At 46.6% G+C, this 25,678-nt stretch overlaps 1 protein-coding gene across 1 annotated transcript in view; it reads right to left on the reverse strand.

Annotated features, from left to right (window-relative positions):
• The window catches only part of akap1b (A kinase (PRKA) anchor protein 1b), a 68,024-nt gene that overhangs the window by 17,917 nt on the left and 24,429 nt on the right, over window positions 1-25,678 (reverse strand). Inside the window, exons 2-4 of the mRNA XM_078224712.1 lie at window positions 11,410-13,299; window positions 3,183-3,322; window positions 1,000-1,126 (exon numbers count right to left, since the gene is read on the reverse strand). Of these exons, the coding sequence (XP_078080838.1) occupies window positions 1,000-1,126; window positions 3,183-3,322; window positions 11,410-13,279 (2,137 nt within the window). The 5' untranslated portion in view covers window positions 13,280-13,299. The remainder of the gene's footprint in view (window positions 1-999; window positions 1,127-3,182; window positions 3,323-11,409; window positions 13,300-25,678) is intronic.

Below are 25,678 nucleotides of genomic sequence, written 5' to 3' on the forward strand. Positions count from 1 at the left end.
TTGCTTCACTGCCTGTGCGGAGTCTGCACATTCTCCCAGTGATTCCTCCGGGCGCTCCAATTTCCTCCCACAGTCTGAAAGACGTGCTGGTTAGGGTGCTTTGGCCGTGCTAAATTCTCCCTCAGTGAACCCGAACAGGCGCTGGAGTGTGGCGACTAGGGGATTTTCACAGTAACTTCATTGCAAGCCTACTTGTGACACTAATGAATGAACTTAAGTTTAAGCGCTTACCGAAGGCAGCTTTGGCAACAATGAAAGATGGGGGTAGATTCACATGTAAATTCAAAAAAGCCATGTAATAAAGGTAATTACAGGTGACATCTAAGGAAGTCCGTTCATATAAAGGAGGTTCAAAAAGAAATACAGCATATCAGGCAAATTCACCCGATGCAGCGAGTTGATTTTGAGATTGCAGGCCAGAGAGGCAGGAAGATATGCTCACTTCCAAGTTCTGTCTGGAGAGCGCCTGCTTTGAGAAACCAGTTGTCTCTATTCTAAAGCGGAAGCAACCCCAACAGATCTTGCTGCCCAGTGTGGTAACTATTGCTGGACGTTCTCAGTTTAAAATCCATGGGATGTTGCTTGGGGGTGCCACCTGAATGTAGGAAACACAGCAACCAATTTGCACACAGCAAGCTCCCACAAACAGCAATATGATAAATAACTAGGTAACCTGTTTGATATTAGCTGAGCGATAAACGTTGGCCACAACGTTGGGGACATGGGTTTTTTTTATGTGCACCTGAATGCATACTGGTAATATCTCAGCCAAAGGACAGTACTGCCAACAGTGCAGCACTCCCTCGGGTACTGCAATTAAAAGCTAGGTCATCGACTCGAGTTCTTGGAGTGGGGCTTCTCAAGCTGACTCGAAAAAGCTCGAGTGCTGCTCACCAAGCCACGGCTGGTATCTTGGGAAGCAAGTCAGTTTCGCAATCTGCACACCTGGGCAAATTTGAGACACAAAGCCAGCGTGCTTTAAACTTGCTGCTGACCTACCTTCTATATGACAGATCTGGAAATCTTGAGTGTAAGGCAGTGTCGATATGTAAATCTTGGCACCAGAAGTCTGCTTCAAGAAGCTCACATATCTCCCTTGTCTGCCGATTAACCGTCCGACCAAATGCTGGGAAGAGAAATACAACAGGGGCACAAATTAGGAATTGTGAGAAGGACATGCTGCCCTGGAGAAATACCATTAAAAAAACTGAGATATTCTTTAAATCAGGGCAACTTGAATTTCATCACACTGCGGAATTGGTGTTTTCCCCCCTCACCTTTATTTCACAAACACCTTCGCTGACGTTCCACTGAAGTTGTGCAAAAGGAGGAGGCCATTTGGCCTATTGACTCTGCAGTCACTGATAGAGCATTCCATCTAGTCCCACTCCCCTGCCTCCGTGTCGCCGGAGCGTGGCAACCAGGGGATTTTCACAGTAACTTCATTGCAGTGTGAATGTGAGCCTATTGTGACTAATAAATAAAAACTTTACTGTCTCCATAACCTTGCACATTCTTTCCTTTCGGATAATCAAATTTCCCTTTGAATACCTCAAAAGAACCTGCCTCCGCTAACCCGCTCAGGAAGCTTGTTCCACATTCCAACCATCCTCTGGGTGAAATTCTTTCTCCCTACCATTTTTACTCCTTTTGCCAATTATTTTGAATCTGTGCCCTCTAGTTCTTGATTTACCCTGTCTGGACAGGGTAAGTAGTTCCTCACTATTTACCCTGTCCAGACCCCTCAGGATCCTGAATACCTCTCTCAAGTCTCCTCTCAACCTTCTTTTCTCCAAGGAAAACAGTCCCAACCTCTCCAATCCACCCTCATAGCTGCAGCCCTTCATCCCTGGAATTAGTCACGTGAATCTCCTCTCCTTCACATCCTTCCTCAAGTATGATGTGCAGATGCCGGTGTTGGACCGGGGTGGACGCAGTTAAAAGTCTCACAACACCAGGTTAAAGTCCAACAGGTTTATTTGGAATCACGAGCTTTCGGAGCACTGCCCCTTCATCAGGTGAGTCAACCTCTAAGCAGTGTCACCACTCACCTGATGAAGGAGCAGCGCTCCGAAAACTCGTGATTCCAAATAAACCTGTTGGACTTTAACCTGCTATTATGAGACTTCCTACTGTTCCTCAAGTATGGCGCCCAAAACTGGATGCCGTATTCCAGATGAGGCCTATCTGGTGTCTAACTAGTAAGGGGAATCATTTACAAATTTCCTTCAAGTTTCAGCCCTTGCATCCCTTAATTACAGACTGGCAGCATTCAACTCATATGCACAGGTTTCCGATTAAGCCTTTTCATCTAGCTCCTGTCCAGGTACGCAACACCTACAGAAAGTGGCAACTGGTTATTTGCATTCTGATAAGCTTGATCCTCATTTCCTCACCTCAAAAAAAAACATTTTATCCACAGAATCCCTATAGTGCAAAAGGCCATTCAGCCCATCAAGTCAGAACAAACTTTCTGAAAGAGCATTTTACCCAGGCACATCCTCCCAGCCCTATTCCCAAAATCCTGCGTGTTTTATCACGGCCAATCCACCTAACCTACACATCTTTGGACTATGGGAGGAAACAGGAGCACCCGGAGGAACACAGATACGGGGAGAATGTACAAACTCCACACAAGACAGTCACTCAAGGCCAGAATCGAACCCGGGTCCTTGGCGCTGAGTGGCAGCAGTGCTAACCACTGTGCCACCGTATCGGCCTCATCACGAACTAAAGCTGAACTCGCCTCTTGGAAAATTCCTGTCCTTTCCCTCGTTAGGCTAGTTTAAAAACATGCTCACAATTGTCGCCTCTAACCAGTGTCACCAGTCCAACTACAGAATGATTCAGAAAGGTACTTGCAATAGCGACCATCTACCACAAGGTGACCTCAGTGTCTCTTCAAAACACTCAGTGAAGTCTGGACCAACAACCACAGATATAACAAAGACTATAAACCAACTAACTTCTAGAAATATAGCCGAGGGCTCACTTCATGAAGTGGGCTAAATGCCAACAAGTGCAATTCCCTCCAGTTGAATATTCTGTTACACTGCAGAAGGCAATTCCCCCTACCGCCCCAGACAAACCTCAAACCTGTGTAGCTTGTCCTGCATAACGTGTAAACTAGGGACAGATTCCATTCCCAACAAACTCCCACACTAAACATTTCTCAGTCTTACCTTTGGTACTTGTATCTCCCAGATGGTGAGTTCAGTTTTATCTGATGTAGTGTTCAAAGCAGCCCCATCCTTGCTCTGACCATCCACTCCTCCCGCAGTGCATCCACTATCATTCGAATCCATACTATTTACATCAGAACCTAGCAAATTCATGAGAAGAAAACCCTTAAATCAGCAATGGAAGCAAGTACTTGGCACAATCGGCAATCTAGCGCATGTTTCAATACTTCCGTAACAGTTTAAAACATTGCAACAATGAGCGCAGCAAAGTGAAGTATCGGATTGAGCTCCAAGTTCCTTTATGGGATCGACTGGTAGAAGTAGTTTCAGTAAAGGGATTACTGAACTCCCTGTCTTCTTACACAGGAAGGTGGAGAAGTCAGGGTTTAGCTTCTGATTACTACCTGATGTCAGCAGTTAGGTGATGGTGCAAGGGTACTGAGCAAGGACTCTGGGTCTGCACTCGATGGAGTTCAGGATGAGGGAAGGAGATCATTGAAACTTGCAGAATACGGAGAGGCCAAGATAGAGTGGACGTGGGGAAGATGCTTCCATTAGTAGGAGAGACTCGCATCCGAGGGCACAGCCTCAGAATAAAGGGACGACCCTTTAGAACCGAGGTGAGGAGGAATTCTTCAGTCAGAGGGTGGTGAATCTGCGGAATTCATTGCCACAGAAGGCTGTGGAGGCCAGGTCATTGAGTGTATTTAAGACAGAGATAAGTTCTTGGTAAGGAAATCAAAAGTTATGGGGAAAAGGCAGGAGAATGGGGGTCGAGAAACATTTTAGCCACGATCAAATGGCGGAGTAGACTTGATGGGTTGAATGGCCTCATTCTGTTCCTATCTCTTCTGGTCTTTACAGAGTCTAGGTGGAGACACACAAAACTATATTGCTAGCCAGAATCTCTTCCACACGGAAAATCACAGCTACAAGTACCAACTACACAGCAACCTTTATAGAGAATGACATTACATTGTGGGTGTAGCTGTGACTGAAGGATCGCTGAGCTTAGACCTGGCAAGTCACAATCAACACCCCCGGCAGATGAGCTAACCCAGCTGTGCAAATCAGTGGATGATCCTGAAGAGGTAAACCACCACCTAAGGAGGATGATTCAGGTCACACTCCCAGGCGCCCCCCCCCTATTCATATGCTGCCCCAGTCAGAATCAGTAGGAACATTGCTGTCAAACTCACTCCCCATATCAGGTTCTTGATCAGCATAGGGCAGGTGGAAGGAAGTAAGCGCTAGTCAACTTTGTATCTGGTATGACAATCGCCAAGGATTACAGTTAAGATACAGAATGGCGAGATCCAAGTGATACCTAATCGAGGGGTCAAATGGTATACTTATGATCCAAGATGTCCAATGAGAGGATTCCAGACGATGGGTGCTAAGAGCAATAGGAAGCCAGCAAGCCTTATTCTGCCTCACATTGCAGGCACCTAGGTTCGATTCCCAGCTTGGGGTCACTATCTGTGCAGACTCTGCTCTCCCCGTGTCTACATGGATTTCCTCTGGGTTCTCGGGTTTCCTCCCAGAAAGACGCGCTAGTTAGGTGATTGGCCATGCTAAATTCTGTGTACCTGAACAGGCACCGGAGTGTGGCGACTAGGGGATTTTCACAGTAACTTCATTGCAGTGTTAATGTAGGCCTACTTCTGACACCAATAAATAGCAACTTGGTCCCAGACAACCAGCTTTGCGGCCCAAACCAATCTCCTGGGGCTGGCCGACATCTTTTACTCTCAGCTGGGGGTCTGGCTCTCAGAGGGTGATCGGGGGCAACACTCCGAATAGCTGAACAAAGCTGGACAGTCCAAAGCTGCCAATACCATTTTGCGACAGTTCCTCTGAAGGCATCACAATAACGCACAGATGGATGCCAATTAAAGAACTACCAGGGCTAGGGGAACACTTGGATGTCCTAACAGGTAAGAGCCCACCTCACTCTCAAATGTTACCACCTGCGTAATCAGTAAACACTGATTTAGGAGATGGAACAAGAGGGATGCAGCCCCCTTCTCTACCCCCCTCCCCCCAACACTGCTCCACAACAGGGCAAGTTAAACATAGAAACAGCTCTGTAGTCACGTTGGGCTACAGAATGGGTGGCACAGTGGTTAGCACTGCTGCCTCAGCGCCAGGGACCCGGGTTCGATTCCCGGCTTGGGTCACTGTCTGCGTGGAGTTGGCACGTTCTTCCCGTGTCTGCGTGGGTTTCCTCCTGTTTCCTCCCACAGTCATGCTGGTTAGGTGCATTGGCCATGCTAAATTCCCCCTCAGTGTACCCGAACAGCCGTCGGAGTGTGGCGATTAGGGGAATTTCACAGTAGCTTCATTGCAGTGTTAATATAAGCCTACTTGCGACACTAATAAACTTCAAACTAAACTTCAAACATTTGACTCGAAACCTTAACTGTTTCTCTCTCCACAAATGCTGCCAGACCTGCTGAGTTTATCCAGCACTGTTTTTATTTAAGTTATGGAACCTGTTGTGTTGCATTATTAATTTACAGCAGCATGCCTTTCCAAGGAAGTGAAAAATGTCCACACGATTTAACCGATATCCCACATGAAGGGGAGGTGTTGATGTAGGTTTGTGAATTGAAGGACCACCAAACAACAACAAAAAATTCAATCTTTTGCTGGCGTATCACAACTCAACTGTTTGTGATTTATATAAATGATCTGGAAGGTGGTGTAACTGGGGTGATCAGTAAGTTTGCGGACGACACAAAATTGGCTGGACTTGCAGATAGTGAGGAACATTGTCAGAGGCTACAGAAGGATATAGATAGGCTGGAAATTTGGGCAAAGAAATGGCAGATGGAGTTCAATCCAGATAAATGCGAAGTGATGCATTTTGGTGGAGCTAATGTAGGGGGGAGCTATACAATAAATGGCAGAACCATAAAAGGTGTAGATACGCAGAGGGACCTGGGTGTGCAAGTCCACAGATCCTTGAAGGTGACGTTACAGGTGGAGAAGGTGGTGAAGAAGGCATATGGCATGTTTGCCTTTATAGGACGGGGCATAGAGTATAAAAGTTGGGGTCTGATGTTGCAGATGTATAGAACGTTGGTTCGGCCGCATTTGGAATACTGCGTCCAGTTCTGGTCGCCACACTACCAGAAGGATGTGGAGGCTTTAGAGAGAGTGCAGAGGAGGTTTACCAGGATGTTGCCTGGTATGGAGGGGCTTAGTTATGAGGAGAGATTGGGTAAACTGGGGTTGTTCTCACTGTAAAGACGGAGGATGAGGGGAGGCCTAATAGAGGTGTATAAAATTATGAAAGGCATAGATAGGGTGAACGGTGGGAAACTTTTTCCCAGGTCGGTGGTGACGTTCACGAGGGGTCATAGGTTCAAGGTGAAGGGGGGGGGGGGGTGGGGGTGGTTTAACACAGATATCAGAAGGACGCATTTTACACAGAAGGTGGTGGGAGCCTGGAATGTGCTGCCAGGCAAGGTGGTGGAGGCGGACACACTGGGAACGTTTAAGACTTATCTAGATAGCCACATGAACAGAGTGGGAATGGAGGGATACAAAAGAATGGTCTAGTTTGGACCAGGGAGCGGCGCAGGCTTGGAGGGCCGAAAGGCCTGTTCCTGTGCTGTATTGTTCTTTGTTCAACAAAACTGGTAAAATACAGTTGGTCTGTGTCACGTCATCTGCAGTTAGAGAACTTGTAGCTTAATTTGCTCTACAGATCTGACCAATTGATTCAAATAATCAATTAGAAGCTAATACAATGAATTCCAGAAAAAGTGCTTTAACGAACACTACCTTCCTGCTAGTCCCAGTGGATGAACTCAGCATTAATGACCAATATTAATCTCACAAGCTTCAATTGAACATTTGCCCCGTTGGATCAGAATCTCAATGGGTGACACGACAAAACAAATTGAGCATCGAAAGCTGGCAGGCAAGTCGATGTAAATCGGGTCCGATTCACCACAGGACTTTGTTGCTTTGCTAAGAAAGGTCTAATTAAAGTTTATTTATCAGTGTCACAAGTAGGCTTACATTAACAGTGTGATTAAGTTATTGCGAAAATCGCCTTGTCGCCACACTCGTGTGTCTGTTCAGGTACACAGAAAGAATTTAGCATGGCCGATGCACCTAACCAGTACGTCTTTCGGACTGTGGGAGGAAACCCACACAGACACAGGGAGAACGTGCAGACTCTGCACAGACAGTGACCCAAGCTGGGAATTGAACCCAAGTCCCTGGTGCCGTGAGGCAGCAGTGCTAACCACTGTGCCTAATTAAACAGATTTTAAATGTAACTTTGGGTTTATTCACTCACAGGATATGGGCCTCACTTGTACTGTCCATGCCCAGTTGCCCTGAAGGTGAGCTTCCTTCTTGAACTGCTGCAGTCTGTGTGTGTGTGTATGTGTGTGTAGGTACACGCACAGTGCAGCTGGGAGAGGAGTTCCAGGATTTTGTTCCAACGACAATGAAGGAATGGCAATATATTCCCAAGTCAGGATAGTGCGTGACTTCAGGAACTTGCGGGTGGAGGTGCTCCCATGCATATGCTGCCTTAGACCTGAGGTGGAAGAGGTCACTGGTTTGGAAGACACTTGGCAAGTTTCTGCAGTGTATTTTCTAGCTGGTACACACTGCTGCCGCTGTGCGTCAGTGGTGGAAGGGACTCCAATCAAGTGGGCTGCCTTGCCCTGGATGGTGTAGCGCTGAGTGTTGTTGGAACTGCGCTCATCCAGGCAAGCGGAGAGTATTCCATCACACTCTTGACTTGTGCCTTGTAGGTGGTGGACAGGTTTGGGGAGACAGGAGGAGAGTTACACTCAGAATTCCCAGTCTTTGACCTGCTCACGGAGCCGGTGTGTGTGCGTGTCTGATCTAGTTAAGTCTCTGATCAATGGTGACTCCTGGGACAAAAACAGGAAATGCTGGAAAATATCAGGTCTGGCAGCATCTGCCGAGACAGAATAGACAGAGGGTCATCCAAATGCGAAACGTCAGCTTTATTCTCTCGCATTAGATACTGTCAGACCTGCTGAGATTTTCCAGCATTTTCTGATTTTTGTTTCAGATTCCAGAATCCATGGTATTTTGCTTTTACCTTAGTGACTCCGAGGATGTTGATGGGGGAGCGTGATGAATACCATGGGGAGATGGTTACTGTCTGGCACAAATCTTTCCAATCAGCCCAAATCTGAATGTTGTCCGGGTTGTGTTGCACATGGAACAGACTGGTTCAGAATATGAGGAGAGGGAACTAAGTGCTCCAGTGATTCATTTAATCAATTGTGTTCTTACACTGCAGTGTTTGGAAATAGGATTAAAGTCCACTCATTTTTCTTTCTGCCTGAAGTCAGTTTACTGAGCTGCACAGTCACTTTAGGATTACAATGCAGCCACACTAAAGGCAAGATCTGTTGTGCATGGTACCTTACAGATTGCATGGCCACACAGTAAGGCAAACACCATCTGGGACGCTGGCCCATCCTGCAGTGATGATGTTCTGGGAACAAAGGAGACTGCCCCCAATATTCATTCCCCATTGTACTCCAGCCAGCAAGGTGGTGCGGCTAATTCTAAAGGGCAAATTCTCACCTCTGTACCACAGCCAGATGCTGTCAGGGCCTACAGCCTATACTATATTCCATCTCAGCGGTTTCCCCAGAGTGAAGGGAACTGGCTAAGATAAAGGGGACCCGAGGCAAAGCCAAGATGGACCATCCATTTTGAACACCTGCAAACACTGTAGCCTTGCCCATGGCACTTCAGGCTGCCTTCCCGCATCATCGATGTGGATGTGCATGGAACCTCCCCTTCCCATTAGTGACTCGGGTGTCTGCTGTCATTCACAGCCAGAATGCGGCAGGACTGCAGAGCTGGAATCCAATTTCTTACTTGTGGGATTACTTAGCTGTCTATCACATGCTGTTTCAGTCAGCAAGCACAGACCAGTGGTCTAGCTCACCAGGTTCGCACCCCATTTATAGGCATACCCCGTGTTGCTCCCAGCATGCTCTTTTCACTCCTCATTGAGCCAGAGTTGCTCTCTTGCTTTGATGACAATGGTAAGAGTGAAGGATACACTGGGCCATGAGGTTACAGATTGGGGTTGATTGCTAGATCTGCTCTGAATCTATTCCATAGTGGTAGTGTCATAATAAAAGAACAAAGAAAATTACAGCACAGGAACAGGCCCTTCGGCCCTCCATGTCTGCCCCGACCATGCTGCCTGACTGAACTAAAATCCCCAACCCTTCTGGGGACCATATCCCTCTATTCCCATCCTATTCATGTATTTGTCAAGACACCCCTTAAAAGTCACTACCGTATCTGCTTCCACTACCTCCCCCGGCAGCGAGTTCCAGGCACCCACCACCCTCTGTGTAAAAAATCTGCCTCGTATATCTCCTTTAAACCTTGCCCCTCGCACCTTAAACCTGTGCCCCCTAGTAATTGACTCTTCCACCCTGGGAAAAAGCTTCTGACTATCCACTCTGTCCATGCCTCTCATAATCTTGTAGACTTCTATCAGGTCTCCCCTCAACCTCCGCCGTGCCAGTGAGAACAAACCCAAGTTTCTCCAACCTCTCCTCATAGCTAATGCCCTCCATACCAGGCAACATCCTGGTAAATCTTTTCTGCACCCTCTCCAAAGCCTCCACATCCTTCTGGTAGTGTGGCAACCAGAATTGAATACTATATTCCAAGTGCGGCCTAAGGTTCTATAAAGCTGCAACATGACTTGCCAATTTTTAACTCAAGCATGTCGTATATGCCTCTTTGACTACCTTCTCCACCTGCATTGCCACTTTCAGTGACCTGTGTACCTATACACCCAGATCCCTTTGCCTATCAATACTCTTAAGGGAGGTCATGATGGAGGATACCCTCAGTGAGACGAGGGGACTTTGACTCTATGAGTCTGTGCTGCTCAATATCGCCATGGAGCTGCATCTGCAACAGGTAGATTGGCGAGAAGGTCAAGTAGTGTTCAGTACCTGCTGTGGAGCTAATCTGGCAGATATGCCCCTTTAGACCATGGCCACGTCTGACAGTAGTGATACTCCCAAGTCACTCTTGATGATGGACATAGAGGACCCCCACCCAGAGTACAATCCTGCCCTCGGTACTACTTCCATACGGATGAGTATAAGCGCGTGGTAATCAGCTGGAGATTTCCTTGACCTGCTGCATTGAGATTTGCTGGAGTCTGGTGTTGGTGTTGAACACTGCCACATTTGGTGTCCGTCTAGCAGCGGGGAACGGCACACACAGGGAGAGTGCAGAGGAATCTGCAAAATGGCTGAAGGGTATGATTCTGGGAGTACGACTATGTCAGGCTGTTGATTCATTAGTCTGCGGGGCAGCTCCTTTGATTTGGGTGTTAACGAAATGAGAATTTGCGGTAGAACGCGGGAATTAAGTGCGCCATGAATTGACAAGCGTACACCAATTCCTCACCTTTATGTACCAAGACTGGGAGACAGTGGGAGAATCTCAGATTCTGTGGGCGGCACAGTGGCTAGCACTGCTGCCACTCAGCACCAGGGACGATTCTCGGCTTGGACCACTGCCTGTGTGGAGTTTGCACGTTCTCCCAGTGTCTGCGTGGGTTTTCCCTGGGTGCACCTGTTTCTTCCCAGAGTCGAAAGATGTGCGGATTAGGTGGATTGGCCATGCCAAATTGCCCCCAAGTGTCAGGGGGACGAGGCAGGGTAAATGCCTGACGTTATGGGGGTAGGGCCTGGGTGGGATTGTGGTCGGTGCAGACTCGATGGGCCTAATGGCCTCCTTCTGCACTGCAGAATTTGATGATAATCTTATGATCTCCTCAAACCGAAAGGGAATTAAAAAACATTTCAACCCAACACCGTGTAACAACATGCTGGGTTCATGAGCAGCAATAGCAGAAACCACACAGCCGCTCGCTTGTCTGGCTCAAGTTTCTGCTGTGAAAGTACTCCGAGGCATTAGTGCTTTACATTAGTGGTGGTGGAGTGAATTCTTATCTGACAATCAGTTTAGCTGCTAGAAGTCAAAGTTAAATCTTCATTTTGACTGGGGGGTGGATAAGTGGCTGCGACATTGCCTCTATCTTTGCAATGGTGCCATTCCCAAAAAGGTTCATGTTTGTGGGTAACACCCCCCACCCCCAATACGGCTCAGTTTGCAAACCCCTTTGCACTACCCGACACTCTGTTTATATATTGCAGAGTTATTGTCATTTTACCTCCAGAATGATCAAACTCCATTTCAAGCAGCAACTGGGCATTCCCGTCAGCACCTTCTTCTGCTCGCCCACCATTGGCGTACGTCAACTTAGTCCCCTGATGCCCCTGAGGTCTATGCCTGTGGCTTGGTTCCTGCTCAAAGGAACTTTCTCCAGTCACAGAGTTATGTTGTGCATCTGTTTCCTGATTCTCTAGGGTACGTGTCACCACGGCGTGCAACTGGTCCTCTCCTTCCACCCCATCCGAGTGGCAGACACTGCAGTCAGAATCCTCCGCTGTTGCATTCAACTCCTGTGGAGGAAAGGTTGCAGCAGGTTGTAGCTCCTCTGTGAAGGTCTGACTCTTGTCCCTGTGTACAGCTTTAATACATTCCCTTGGGTCACTCGCTTTCGTACCAGATTCTCTCTGCACCGTTTTAGGCTCCATATGCTTTTCCTCACAGCTCAGCTCAGAGTTAACTTTGGTCACCACGCAATTATTCAATGAATCTTCATGGTTTATTAGTCTGTGCAAAGTTGCGCCACTTTCTGGTAGTTCCTCCCCACCAGCCCCATCTTCCGAATGGCAGCCGGAGTCCTCTGCTGTCAGCTTGGCTTCTTCCAAAGACTTTCTGGACACAATGGAAGAAGGAAGCTCGGCCTTGAACTGGTGTCGGTCGTGCTCACAATCCAATTTGTTAAAATCTCCGACCGCCCTCTCTTTCGGGAGTACGTTCTTCTGGGCGATATCTGTCTCCGACATCAAATGCTTCTCTTCAGCGACCTGCCTCACTTCACCACCTACTTGCTCACCGTCCTGGACATCTTCAACTTTAGACAATACAGGCATATCCACAGTGGGAGTCACCAACTTGCTTCCTACCGCTCCGACGCTGCACACTCCTCCTGCACAGAGATCAAGTTGTGAAGAGAAGAGTTCCTGCTTCGCTGCGGTTATGACCTCGGAGATCAAACCAGCAGCTGCCTCCTCAATCTCATCCAGGTCAACACTTTTTTCAACCAAATCTGCGGGCAAGCCATTTTTGGTGAAAGTAGTATCTTTCTGAGCTTGGCTTTCCTGCTCCGATTCTTGGCGAAGACCAGTCGGAATCAAAAACGGGCTGGTGCTTACGTTGCCGAGTGCGGTCTTGAAGCACGGGGGCTCTGACAGGTTGCCTGCGTTTTCTCCCTCCGGCTCGGGCCTTTCCATGGTATGGTGATCGGACACCGGCTGCTCGCTTTCAGTAGAAGCAGCTGAACTGAGGTTAGGTAAAACGTCATCATTGTCCTCTCCCGCTTCCAGCTTAACGGAGGAATTCGGAATAGGGAAAGGAACAGGAGGTTTGGCCAGGTTGCAGACTGAAGGCTGCCGGGTCTCCGAGGGGTCAGTGCTGATTTTATCCATCATTTGATGGAGGTAACCTTCCTTCTCCATCTTGGGCGATGTCTGGAGGGGACCTTGAACATTGGACATGAATAGAACTTCTGGAGATCGGGGCGAAGGGTCCAGAAGAACCTTTCGCGCATCCTTCTCCATATTAGTATCCAGGCCATCCATCAATAGGCATGAACTGCTCACAGGTACGTCCGGTGGCTCTGAACATTCAACCTGTAGAGCCGGCACCAATTCCGATGGCTTGCCTACACTCTCATCATGGTTTCTCTCTCTGGCATTTGTTAATTCAGCCGTTGTATTAACATTCTGATGTTCCTCTGTAGCCGCATGGTGATCTCCTCCGGCTTTGGTGACCGGTTCGGGGGTAGTGGTGAGCTTCGCTTTGTCGTGGTTGCTTTCTCGACCTCTCTTTCGCGTGACATACCACCACCAACCAATGAGGGCCAACACCCCAGGGAGAGTATAAGGGAAGATGGTACGGAATCTCAGAGCCATCGTGCGGTCTCGTCACGCATCTGAAAAATAAACATTTGTAATCTGTCAAAACATGGCGATTGTTCACAACTATGCAGCATTGTATTATAGGCTGATTGTAAATTTTATACACAGCACTGGACTGATATGGAGATTCGAATTCAATTAAACCTACATGGGGGATAAAACGGATCTAGCATGTTAGGGCAACTTGCCTCGTTGCCCTCCACTGACAGCCTACAAGAGTCAATTTTCTTTTTTGGAATAGAGTTGGGGGAGTGGGGGATTAAATTGCAGCCATTTGCTAGTTACCCTGTGCCAAGCCCAAAAATAGCCGACCATTGCACTGCTAAAGCCACTGGAGAGAACAATGGGTAAAAAGACAAAATCCATAGAGACAGACATTTTACTTAATCTTGCCCCATCATGGCTGCTCGAACATAGCTTGGTCTAAACACCAAGGATGGGTAACTTCAGTAGTTGCCTAATAAAGTCATTTGTCACTGAACAATAGGATTCCCTGCCAACTGGCTCCCTGCCCTTTATGAGCAGAGCTGACAAGAGGAGCTACAAGGTTACTGAGTACAGTGCTGTGCAGCCACTCCAACAACTCAATGAGCATAAACGTCAGTAACAATTTGCTAGGAAGATCCTCTGAAATAGACAAGTTTCTTTTTGGAAATGGTGCAGAGGGGGTTTTTGGATTCATCAGAACCAGTTAAGATTTTTATTTTGACGTGCATTTTCACAGGTGTGCAAGGGGAGTGGGTCTGAAATAAGAAGCTCTCCAAGGTCCCCTTACACAAACTAATTGGGACATTCAACAATCCACTAACCTAACTGCAGAAAACCAGTTTTGCATCATTGCTCACAGGTAGTCTGGAACACAACTGAGTCTAACCTAACTCACGCAGGCAAGCTTGATTGTATAAATAGCCTTTTGCCCATTGATCCTGCAATGGATAAATGGCACACTCCAGGTTAACAACTACTTCCCGAAGTTTGCCACCCATAACAGGATGTTCACAGAAAAACCCCAGGTCAAAGGCAGGAAAAATATCTTTTGGGTAGGATCCAAGTTGAGTTTGAAAAGCTACGCTTTAATTCACTTTAGTTCACTTGGATCTGCATTGCTGGAGCCCTCTCAGACAATGAGGTAATGTTTACACTCAAGTTAAACAAAATAGTTCCAGTTCTGACAAAAACTAAAAGGGAATGAACCGAAGCAAGCCAAGAAATGTTAAATAACTGCAAACAGTTCAGGTTCAGGAGGACTATTCCATGCAATGAAGGGAAAACCGAAACAAGTTCCTCCAGTAAATACGAACGGTCATTTAGATAAGGAAGCTCCTTTGTCACTCTATGCTAAGATGGCTCACAGCGGAATAGCACACTTCAAATACTGCCATTGGGAGTGGGATTTTTAAAAATATAAATATACACCCAAAAGTGTCCGAGCTGTGGCTGTCTCCTCGATGAGTACCATTTTCCCTCCCAGAGTACTATCTACAGACAGGACAGTCTGCTCACATTAAGGACAGGCTGCTAAGGGAGGTTCCAAATTCCTGCAATGACCTATAACTGTAGCTCCACTCCATAAAGTTTTAATATTACTGCTGCAACAAGCCACCTATTGGTCCAAACCATCACCTATTTGTCATTGGGTGTTTTTATACTTTGCTTATTGCCATTCCAAAATTCAATGTGCAATATGTAGAATCTCAGAATCCCTGCAGTGCAGGAGGAGGCCATTCAGCCCATTGAGTTTGCACTGACTCTCCAAAAGAGCATCTTACTCAGGCCCATTGTCCTGCCCTATCCCCGTAACCCCATGCATTCACCACGGCCAATCCACCTGACCTACACATCTCTGGACTGCGGGAGGAAACCCACACAAACACAGAGAATGCGCAAACTCCAAACAGACGGTGACCCAAGGCTAAAATCGAACACAGGTCCCTGGCGCTGAGAGACAGCAGTGCTGACTACTCTGCCAGAGTGTTGCTTGCTCCATCTTATCTATTGCCTGCAAAAACCTTTGGAAACGCATTACGCAAATTCTTTGCATTCAGTTAATGCAGCATAATCTCGGTACAAAGGAAAACGAATAAGAGGCAGTTACTCTCCTGAAAGACCCGCGACTGGGAGAGAACACCAGTTGCTTGAAAAACAAAAGGACAGCGTCACTCAAAATAGTACAAGTAAAATTTAATAGCCATGGGTTATATATCCTGGAATCCATACACAGCTCAACACCTGCACTGGGTTGTTAAAGGAGGGTGGAAAATTTCAAGTATGCACAGCCCTCTCCTCTCAAATAATGGAGAAACAGCAACGCAACTCTCATCAATCCCTGAGTTCACATGAACACTGACCCAAAATCTTTAAAGTAACAGATATCAGATAAAAGGAGTCATTAGGGTTTATTGCTTGAGCTTGTTCTGTTCTGTTATTTCACTTACACTAAAGAGGTTCAAGTTTATACGTGTGGAATGAAGGTCGAGTCATACCTTAATGCTCCCAATAGCTCGTTGGAATTACAGTAAAACTGGCTCAAGAGGAGCTTTCCACACCAAATCAGCAGCTAAATTAAACAGAGGAAAACCAGTGAAATGTTCCAGTGCAGCAAGAGACCATTCAGTCCATCATGCCTGCGCCAGTCAAAGGGAAAAGACACTAGCCACTCATTTTAATCCCAGCACCTGGCCCATAGCCTTGCAGGTTAGAGCTCTTCAGATACAGATCCAGGTACCGTTAAAATGAGTTGAGCATTTCAGCCTCAACTATCAGCGGAGGCAGTGAATTCAAGATGCCAGCAGCATGCCCTTCTAATCCTTTTATGTCCTAGAAAATTGACCATTGACCCCTCATCTGCAGAAATCTGCCGCAAGCTCAGGATCTCCCTCCTCCTCAAACCTCCCCGACTCTCGACCCTCCTTTTAAGATGCCCTTCAAAACCTCTGAGCAAGCTTTTGGTCGTCTGCCCAAATAGCTTGTGTGCCTCAAGTGTTACATAACCTTCCTGTGAAGGCTTCGGGCTGTTTTAACTATTTTAAAAGGTGCGACAGCAATAAAAATGGTTATTGTAGATGCTACGCTCAGACAACGTTGCTTGGCTGAAAGACCAGAACAGCTTGAAAGGACACAAAATGGAGGACATTGGGGTGCACTGTAATCTGTTGTCCAACCACATCGATGGATTCCCCACCACCCTCCTTAAGTCAGAACCAATGACTAGTAATGTTGGTCTGCCTGGGTACCGATCATACTAAACTCCATTCTTTGGGCCATACAGAAAGGGGAACATTGAATTAGACTACTACACCTCAGCTGATATTAAACTTCCCTTGTGTGGGTTAAAGTCCCACCCTGGAACTGGAGCACAAATCCAGACAAGCACTAGTATCGCACCCCCCTTTGTGCTACAGTGGAGATGCCACTCATTGGGTGGGACTTTAAAACTGAGACCCTGTCCTTCCTGTAAAAGCCCCCATGACACTAGCAGATCTCCCCATTTCTTTTGGCCCAATGACCCTCCCTCAAATACTCTGAGTGACTAGGTAAACAACACACTGATCATTCACAGGCTGTGCGTGTGAACACTGATCATCTGCATTTACCTATATGGATAACCGGATCTCAAAAGTAAAGACAGCTCATTGGGTGAACAGTGCCTTGGGAACATGAACACGTGGCACAGTGTAAATGCAAGTTCTCTGTTCCTTAGCCCACTTGGTGCCCTTGATCGCGGCTCGTGAGTCCAGGTTAATATTTCATCCGAGGAGAACAGTTTGAAACATTAATGGGAACCCTCACATGCTCAGTCCCAAGACAGTCAGCAATACTCTGGGCAGCAAGCTAAAAAAGGACACACATTCCTTTCCCTTAAAGGAGAGACACACAGCATTGCTGGGCTGTAGCAGATGACAAGTGCTTAGGGGACAGGTTGCACAGTTTTACACATTGCTACCAAATTTAAAAAGCATCCTCACCCCCACCCACATGGTTTAACCCTTTTGCTATCATCGTTTCAAGAGCCAAAATTGCATTTTTAAATTTGCACTTAGAGACTGCTTTGCGACAGTATTTATCAGTAAGTTTATGTCTGCACTCATCCAAAGTGTTCTGAAGGAAAGCAACAGCCCATGGTCTTTAGATGGGATTTAATGGGATTGAGGGCTATAGATAGGCCTAGAGGTAGGGATATGATCAGCGCAACTTGTGGGCCGAAGGGCCTGTTTGTGCTGTGGCTTTCTATGTTCTATGGTCCAGTGCGCTTGAGTTTACAAGACTGAAAACACCGGGAAAGTACTGTCTTTACAAGTTTGTGGTATATTGCAAGCCAACCTTAAGATGCTAGGATAATCCCAGTGCTCGGTGACTGAAGGCACTTCCTATATCACTGCATCGTGGAGGAAAATTGCTTTCAGTTTGAGACGCACACTCACACAGCCCTCAAAATCGGGTGACTGTGTAGCTAGCCACCATCTGCGGTGACAGCCCTCACTGGAAGAATGAGTTACCCCTCTCAGCTTTCAAAGAGCCCCACTGGCTGTTGCTAGGTAAAGTAACATTCAGGCGCTGCATCACAAAGCCAAACGTGTATAGTGTGGTGTACATTTAAATACAGGGAGCATCAGACTACGGTGTGACACAAGGTGGCTATACTTCAAGAGCCAGTTCCTGGAAAATTGAGAAAGATTTAGTCACTGAAACACTATAAACTCCACCAGGTCAAAGGAGGAGACAAAAGAATAAAGCACATGCAGTTAATTCATTATAAATGTTGTAACCCATGTCACTTGCAAAAGGACAGGGTTGGAAGCAAACATTCTGCACCACACAAGTCTTAAGATTAAGAGACTGTAATTAATAGAAAAGGACGGTAAGGTCGGGTTTTAAGATCCCTTGACTAACAAGCTCGGCAAATAATGGTCCAAGTAAATACATTTAGACTGATTGCACATTGGTGAAAGTGACCCGAATTCGCAAACGATATCAGGGTCTAAACACAGGATTTGTTACCCCAGAGTGTCAGATCAAACAGCTAATTAACCTTGCGCTTTATCAAAGGAGAAAAACAGCACAGTATTCAAAGCACACAACAGGTCCATCAAGTTTGATGGCTTTGGGCGCCAGTCATTGTTCAGTGAGTGGCACTCTCACCCCAGCCAGAGTTCAGACCCCATTTCAAAGACGTCAACACTAAATCCAGGTTGACACTTCAGCGCAATACCAAGGGAGCACCACACTGAGGCCTACCCAGGCCTCATTTGCCCTCTGGGGTGGATGCCAAAAAAAACACCCCAAGGGCACTATTTCAAAGTCGGCTTCAGAATTAATTTACATCTAGCTGCTTGAGCCACCCAGCATCACCGAGAAATACACTTGAGGTGAGAGAAGCAGGGACCCATTATAGCCAACAGCACCCAAAAAAATTACCTTATCAAATTGCTTCCTGTGGGAGCTTGCTGTGCACAAATAGCCTGTTGCAATTCTTACATTGAAACAGTGACTAGGCTTCCAAACAGTACTTCACAGGCTGCAAAGCACTTTGGGATGTCACAAAGCCCAAAGATGTGCAGGTTGCAGGTTAGGTGGATTGGCCATGCTAAATTGCCCCTTAGTGTCCCAAGATGTGTAGGTTAGGGGGACTAATGGAGCAAATATGTGGGATTACAGGGATAGAGCCTGGGTAAAATGCTCTGTCAAGAGAATTAATACAGGCTTGACGGACCGAAAGGCCTCCTTCTGCATTGCAGGGATTCTACGATTGGCCCTTTATGAAAGCAACACTTTTTTTCTGTTATGACTAAAGACCTACAACCAAAGGTTGAAAAGAAAGATTTATTTTAGTTAAAAGGTTTGCCAGAGCAGTACATGTACAAAACCTTTTTTGCCAGTGTTGACAGGAGCTCTGCTCTGTATTTCTAATGTGTTTTTCTTTGTAAAACGTACAATGCTCAGGGTGTAAATCCCTAGGAAGCAGCTAGCAAACTGCAACTAACCCAAACTGCGAGGGAACTAAACATTAAACAGGTGGATTAGTGCTGCATTAAGTTCACTTCACAGCGAAGTCTCACCAGACAAGGCAGCTCAAGATGAGACACTTCACAATAATATCAGACAGAACAGTGTTGAAATAATTTACTTCTTATTGATCAGGCTCCAAGCTTATAGCAATATAGTCACTAATTTTAGCAAGCCATTTAGCAAAGGGAGAACACACGGAGGAGGAGAGAACGAAAAAGGAGGGAGAGAAGGGAAAAATATTTTTTTCAGTGGCACTTTGTTTTTCTCCTGTTGCAATAAGTATTTCGTGGCACTTTTGGTGTTTCAAGGAGAATTTTTAAAAATGGGAAATGATGCACCGATGCCTAGTGCCTGCATTAACAGAGACAGAGGGGAAATCCCTAATCTCTCTCAGCTTAAACCTCAACAGTGCTCTGCACTGCAGCCGCTAGTTGTCCACTGTATTCAGTCCTAGGCACCTCACCTTTAGAAGGATACACTGGCCTTGGAGGGGGTGCATTGCATAGGATAGGAACAGGAGTACGCCAATCAGCCCATCACACCTGTTCCGCCATTCAATTAGATCACGACAGGTTCACCAGAATGACACCAGAGCTAAAAAAAAGATTAAATAATGATGACGAGTTGCTTGGGTTTGTAAACCCGAGAGTACAGAAGATTAAGGGACAATTCAATTGAACAGTTTGTGATTAAAGGATGTATGGGTGTAGAGAGGGAAACTGTTTCCTCTGGTGGGAGAGATCAGGACAAGGAGGTATAACCTTCAAATCAGAGCCATTCAGTGGTGACCTCTTCACCAAAAGTACTAGAAACCTGGATTTATTCGCAGAAGGCTGTTGAGGTTGGGAAGTCAATGAAAAAACATCAAAAACCAAGATCCGTCAGGTGAAAGGGATTGAAAGGCTTATTTTTTAATTGCCCATCCTTAATCGCTCTTGAATTGAGTGGCTTGCTAGGCCATTGGAGGGAGCAGTCGGAAGTCAACCACATTTTGCTGTGTGTCTGGAGTCACATGTAGGCCAGACCAGGTAAGGACAGCAGATTTCTTTCCCTAAAAGGACATTAGTGAACCAGATGGGTTTTCACGACGACAGTTTCATTGGTCACTGATATCAATGAAACTAGCTTTCAGTTCCAGATTTCGTTCATGAAATTGAAGATTCAGCCAGCTGCAGGGTGGGATTTGAACCTGTGTGCCTAATGCTGGTGAACCTGTCGTGATCTAATTGAATGGCGGAACGGGTGAGATGGGCGTATTCCTGTTCCTATGCACTGCACCTCTTCCAAGGCCAGTGTCCTGACCAGCCCAGTAATTTGAGCACTATGCCACCATCTCCACTGATGCCCTAGAGGAGAAAAGAGGAGCCAAACTGGCTCGAGGAGCTAAATGGTCTACTGTTAGATCAGTCACTAAGATTGAGTTAAGGGAAGTTTGTGTGTGCCATCATTTTTAATTGTACAATAAAACTGAAGAGGTGACACGAACAGGCCTGGTTTAATGCTCCGAGATCTCTGTGGCACAGTGGCGACACAGATTTAAAAGTCCTCGGAGCAAGAGATCATGCCAGCAAACTTTTGCTCAGCATGCTGCTGTGACTCGTCCAAGGCAACTTGCTGGCAACAGTCCTGAGGGAGAGCATGGGGAATGGCCACTGACGGGGAGGTTGGCAGGATAGATGACTGCAGCACAGTTCATAGCAGATAAACTGTGTTTTCATAAAGCAATGAAAACACTTGTAAAAAGGACCAAAAAGTATTACCAAGTGACGTTCATGTCTGAGGGAGCAAACTCTAAATTCCTCCAGCAAGGATCAAAAGATGCTATAATTAGTAACGCTGGGGGGTTTAGACAATCCAGCAACACATCCATAACTCAGTGCCGTGAGGAGACAGCGTGCACATACACACACTATTTAAAATTCTAAAACAGTGAACAAAGTGCTGTCAAGAACAAGCAAGTATATAAATAGTAGGTGGTGCTTTAAGCAAACAACATAATCAGGAAGAGTGAAGAAATTCAAACCAATCACAGTAACTTCATTGCAGTGTTAATGCAAGCCTACTTATGACACTAAGAGCGGCACGATGGCACAGTGGGTTAGCACTGTTGCCTCAGCGCCAGGGACCCAGGTTCGATTCCTGGCTCGGGTCACTGTCTGTGTGGAGTTTGCACGTTCTCCCTGTGTCTGCGTGGGTTTCCTCCGGGTGCTCCGGCTTCTTCCCACACTCTAAAAGGTGTGTGGATTAGCCATGCTGAATTGCCCGTCAGGGGGACTAGCTAGGGTAAATGCATGGGGTTATGGAGATAGGGCCTGGGTGGGATTGTGGTCAGCGCAGACTTGATGGTCCCAATGGCCTCCTTCTGCACTGTAGGGATTCTATGATTCCACTAATAAAGTATAAACTTACACTTTTGGGGCAGTACAGGGGCTGAGTAGACAGATCAATTACCTCCTTTATGCTATATTGTACACATGTAATATATAATCTGCCATTGATGTGATGGTATAATCAGGATATTGCAGCTAGCTGGGACACTGAACAAAAACACAGCACCATCCACACCCGGCTGCTGAGGGGAATTGTAGGGCATTTTAAAAAGCAATCAACACACAGCTACATCACTGTGAACTCTGAAAACTGATTCTCAAAACTAAAATCTTACTTCTGGTGCTATCTGTTAAGATTTGAATCAGCCAATGAAGGAGAATTGGGGGTGAGTGAACAGATTACTGACTCCAACCAGATCAAAGGCAAGTGAGATCTCATTTGGACTCTTCATTCCTCTTGTTGGACAGGTGGACACCATTTAATTTATAAATAAATATAACCAGTTAATTGCAAAGCCTCAAACACCACCCGGATAAATTAGCTTCAATCAACAGAAGTACTGAAAATCAAACCACAACCAGCTACTGGTGCAACAGGTACAAGACTTGGCTAATGCCAGCTGTAATCTCAATGAGATAAACACACAAGTGTACAGTACTCTCTGCTGGGTGGTAGCCAGCCCCTTAATACATCAACAGCTATAACTGAGTAAATACAGACTCTCACTTGGTTACAAAGTCTATTATTGTGGCTGTAATCTTGTTGCAATCATGAACAGAGTTTAATTTTTTTTTAAAAAAAGAACCGTACGGCTCGACAGATCTACAACAGCACCTCCACGGGGAACCTTGGCTCGAATGAAAATCCCCAACAGAAACGGCAATCCACCTTTTTCTCAGTTCCTACAAGGTTTATCATGCATTTCCCAGTACTTCATGTTGAGACCTTTATTTCACATTTTAAATCTGTATTTCCTCCCCTCCCCGCCCCTTACACCAGAGGGAATTACAAAGACCATTTGTCCGGGCCTTCCACTGCAATGGTTTCACCTGTGTCACTCCAACCCATGCAGATATTTAGGATAAGCAGAGATAGTGTGCATATTAACCGGACAGCACTTGCTTATGTAACTTCACTGTAGAGAGAGAGAGAGAGAGAGTGTGTCTAGCTGGCCAACCCAATTTGAATACGTCAACTGTCTGTAATTGATATCTGTGGGGTTGGCCACACAGAAACACATTCAAAGAATAATCGATTGCAGTATGCTGCTCTGTATTGCATGATGTGGAGATGCCGGCGTTGGACTGGGGTGAACATGGTAAGAAGTCTCACAATACCAGGTTAAAAAGGCATTTCCACTCCATCTGACGAAGGAGCAGTGCTCCGAAAGCTTATGGTATTTGCTACCAAATAAACCTGTTGGTGTTGTGAGACTTCTTACTGTATTGCATGAGCAGGGCAAAACCCCCTGGCTGTCTAACCACCTCACATTCAGTTTGGGCGATTCACATTCACCACTCCAACCAAACGAACAATACCGGCGTGACAGGCCGTCAACAGGTTTAAGGAGCCTAGCTGTCATCTTCAGAAATTATAAGAGTCGGAAGTCCCACGACACCAGGTTAAAGTCCAGCAGGTTCATTTGGTATCACGAGCTTTCGGAGCGCTGCTCCTTCACCCACTCCTTGTCCACTCCACCTGATGGAAGGAGCAGAGCTCCAAAAGCTCACGATTCCAAATGAACCTGTTGGGACCTTAACCTGGTGTTCTGCGACTTCTTACTGTGCCCACCCCAGTCCAACGCCAGCATCTCCACATTCAGAAACGATGGGATAAAATCCAGCTTTGACAAGTTGCTCAGGCCACACTTACGGAGTCTGACTTCCTCCCTTGTTTAGAGAAACCGGTTTAAACTAGAAAGTTCACACCCGGATGTCAGAGCTCCCTTTTACACTATTCTGTCACGCGACAGGCATCCTGACTATTTCAGATGGGAACCCTCAGGCCACGCAGATACTACTAGAAGGACGCGAGGCTAGCACTGAGAGACACAGCTGGGTCTGTCTGACTTACTGCTGCAGTCAGTCCTCAAGTAAGGAGTAAGTGTTGATACAGTCCAGGTTATTACGTATTGTTTTGGAAGCAGAGAAGGCGGAGGAAAAGAAGTAGTTAAGTGCCTTTTGTTACCTCATCACTGCACACTAAACTCCAGAGCCAACTACAACAGAATTGCAAAAGTGCCAGTCTGCACAAAAAAACATAACCCAGCCAGATCTGGACCCAAGAGGAGAGGATGGGTGGGCAGACTGAGGGAATAAATTCCTTGTGTGTGAATTAAGTGACCACCAAACAGCCAACCTGCCATGGTTCAGCCTTAACAAGGGACAGTAAAGAGAGATTCACAAACTGGCAACCCCCATCGTGCAAGTACAAATGGAAGAGGTGGAATGTATGATGGGCAAGCAGTAGCCTTATGTCAGTTTTCTAAGTTTTAAAGTGTCACAAGTAAGCTTACATTAACACTGGAATGAAGTTACGGTGAAAATCCACTGGTCGCCACACTCCAGCGCCTGGGCGGCACGGTAGCACAGTGGTTAGCACTGCTGCTTCACAGCTCCAGGGCCCTGAGTTCGATTCCCGGCTCGGGTCACTGTCTGTGTGGAGTTTGCACGTTCTCCTCGTGTCTGCGTGGGTTTCCTCCGGGTGCTCCGGTTTCCTCCCACAGTCCAAAGATGTGCGGGTTAGGTTGATTGGCCAGGTTAAAAATTGCCCCTTAGAGTCCTGAGATGCGTAGGTTAGAGGGATTAGCGGGTAAATATGTAGGGGTAGGGCCTGGGTGGGATTGTGGTCGGTGCAGACTCGATGGGCCGAATGGCCTCCTTCTGCACTGTAGGGTTTCTATGATTCTATGATTTCAGTTACACTGAGGGAGAATTGAGCACGGCCAATGCACCCTAACCAGCACGTCTTTCCGACTGTGGGAGAAACTGGAACACCCGGAGGAAACCCACACAGACACGAAGCGAACGTGCAGACTCCGCACAGACAGTAACCCAAACCGGGAATCGAACACGGGTCCCTGGCACTGTGAGGCAGCAGTGCTAATCACCGTGCCTTGTGCTCTAAGTCAAAGAACAATGGGGTAAATTGCAGCACCAAGTACACAGAGCATCCAACCGGCCAGACTTTCATTAGCGGTTAAAAAAAAAATCAACAGAACTACCAGGGCGCTTGTTAAAATAAGTGAACAACTACCAGATTGGCCAGTATGTAGACTTCACTTCAGGGGCTGAGCAGGAAAGCTTTGTGAACAATGCAACTGCAACTCAGACACGCAAACTGGAAGAGGTCAGTGGAATAGCGGATGCTGGAGAGATGAGTTTTGTTTTTAAATAGAGTTCAATATCAGGGCAGTGAATCAAGCTGAAATAGGATCACTGAGGGTCGCCTGAAGCACTTCTTGCTCCAGGCAGGGGCACAAGTGCACATGAAGGTCACCTTCCAAGGGAAGAGCTGCATTCTCCCACCTCTCTGCCTGACTTGATCTGTCTGGCTTCAGACAATTAGAGAACATAGCAGTCTGAATTGCAACAACGACCCTGGGAAGCTTTTGAAAGTGTCACGGCCAAAAATGGCACTGCAAAATGTAGACAGCACGGCCGTGTGATGTCAATTGCTGAAGGCAGCAGAAAGGACTAACGCAGCAGGAAAGGGGAATTTCATTTGAGATTGTTGTAAACTCCAAAGTATTTCAATCTAGCTGAATTTTAAACAGTGTTATTTAGAAAAGAAAAATCACTGATTGGGGCCCAGCATTAGGCCCGAGTCTGGCAGCACACTTTGGGAAGTTGTCAGGGTCGGAGGTGAACGCCACCAGGATTATTGGATTTGAGTTATACCTAGAAATACGAGAGAAGCTAGGAGTCGCTCGACTTCAAGCCAGGTGGCACAGTGGTTAGCACTGGTGCCTCACAGCACCAGGAACCCGGATTCAATTCCGGCCTCGGGTGACTGTGTGTGGAGTTTGCATGTTCTCCCCATGTCTGCGTGGGTTTC

This window comes from Mustelus asterias, chromosome 12 (genome assembly GCF_964213995.1).
Source record: "Mustelus asterias chromosome 12, sMusAst1.hap1.1, whole genome shotgun sequence".
Classification (NCBI taxonomy): Eukaryota; Metazoa; Chordata; class Chondrichthyes; order Carcharhiniformes; family Triakidae; genus Mustelus; species Mustelus asterias.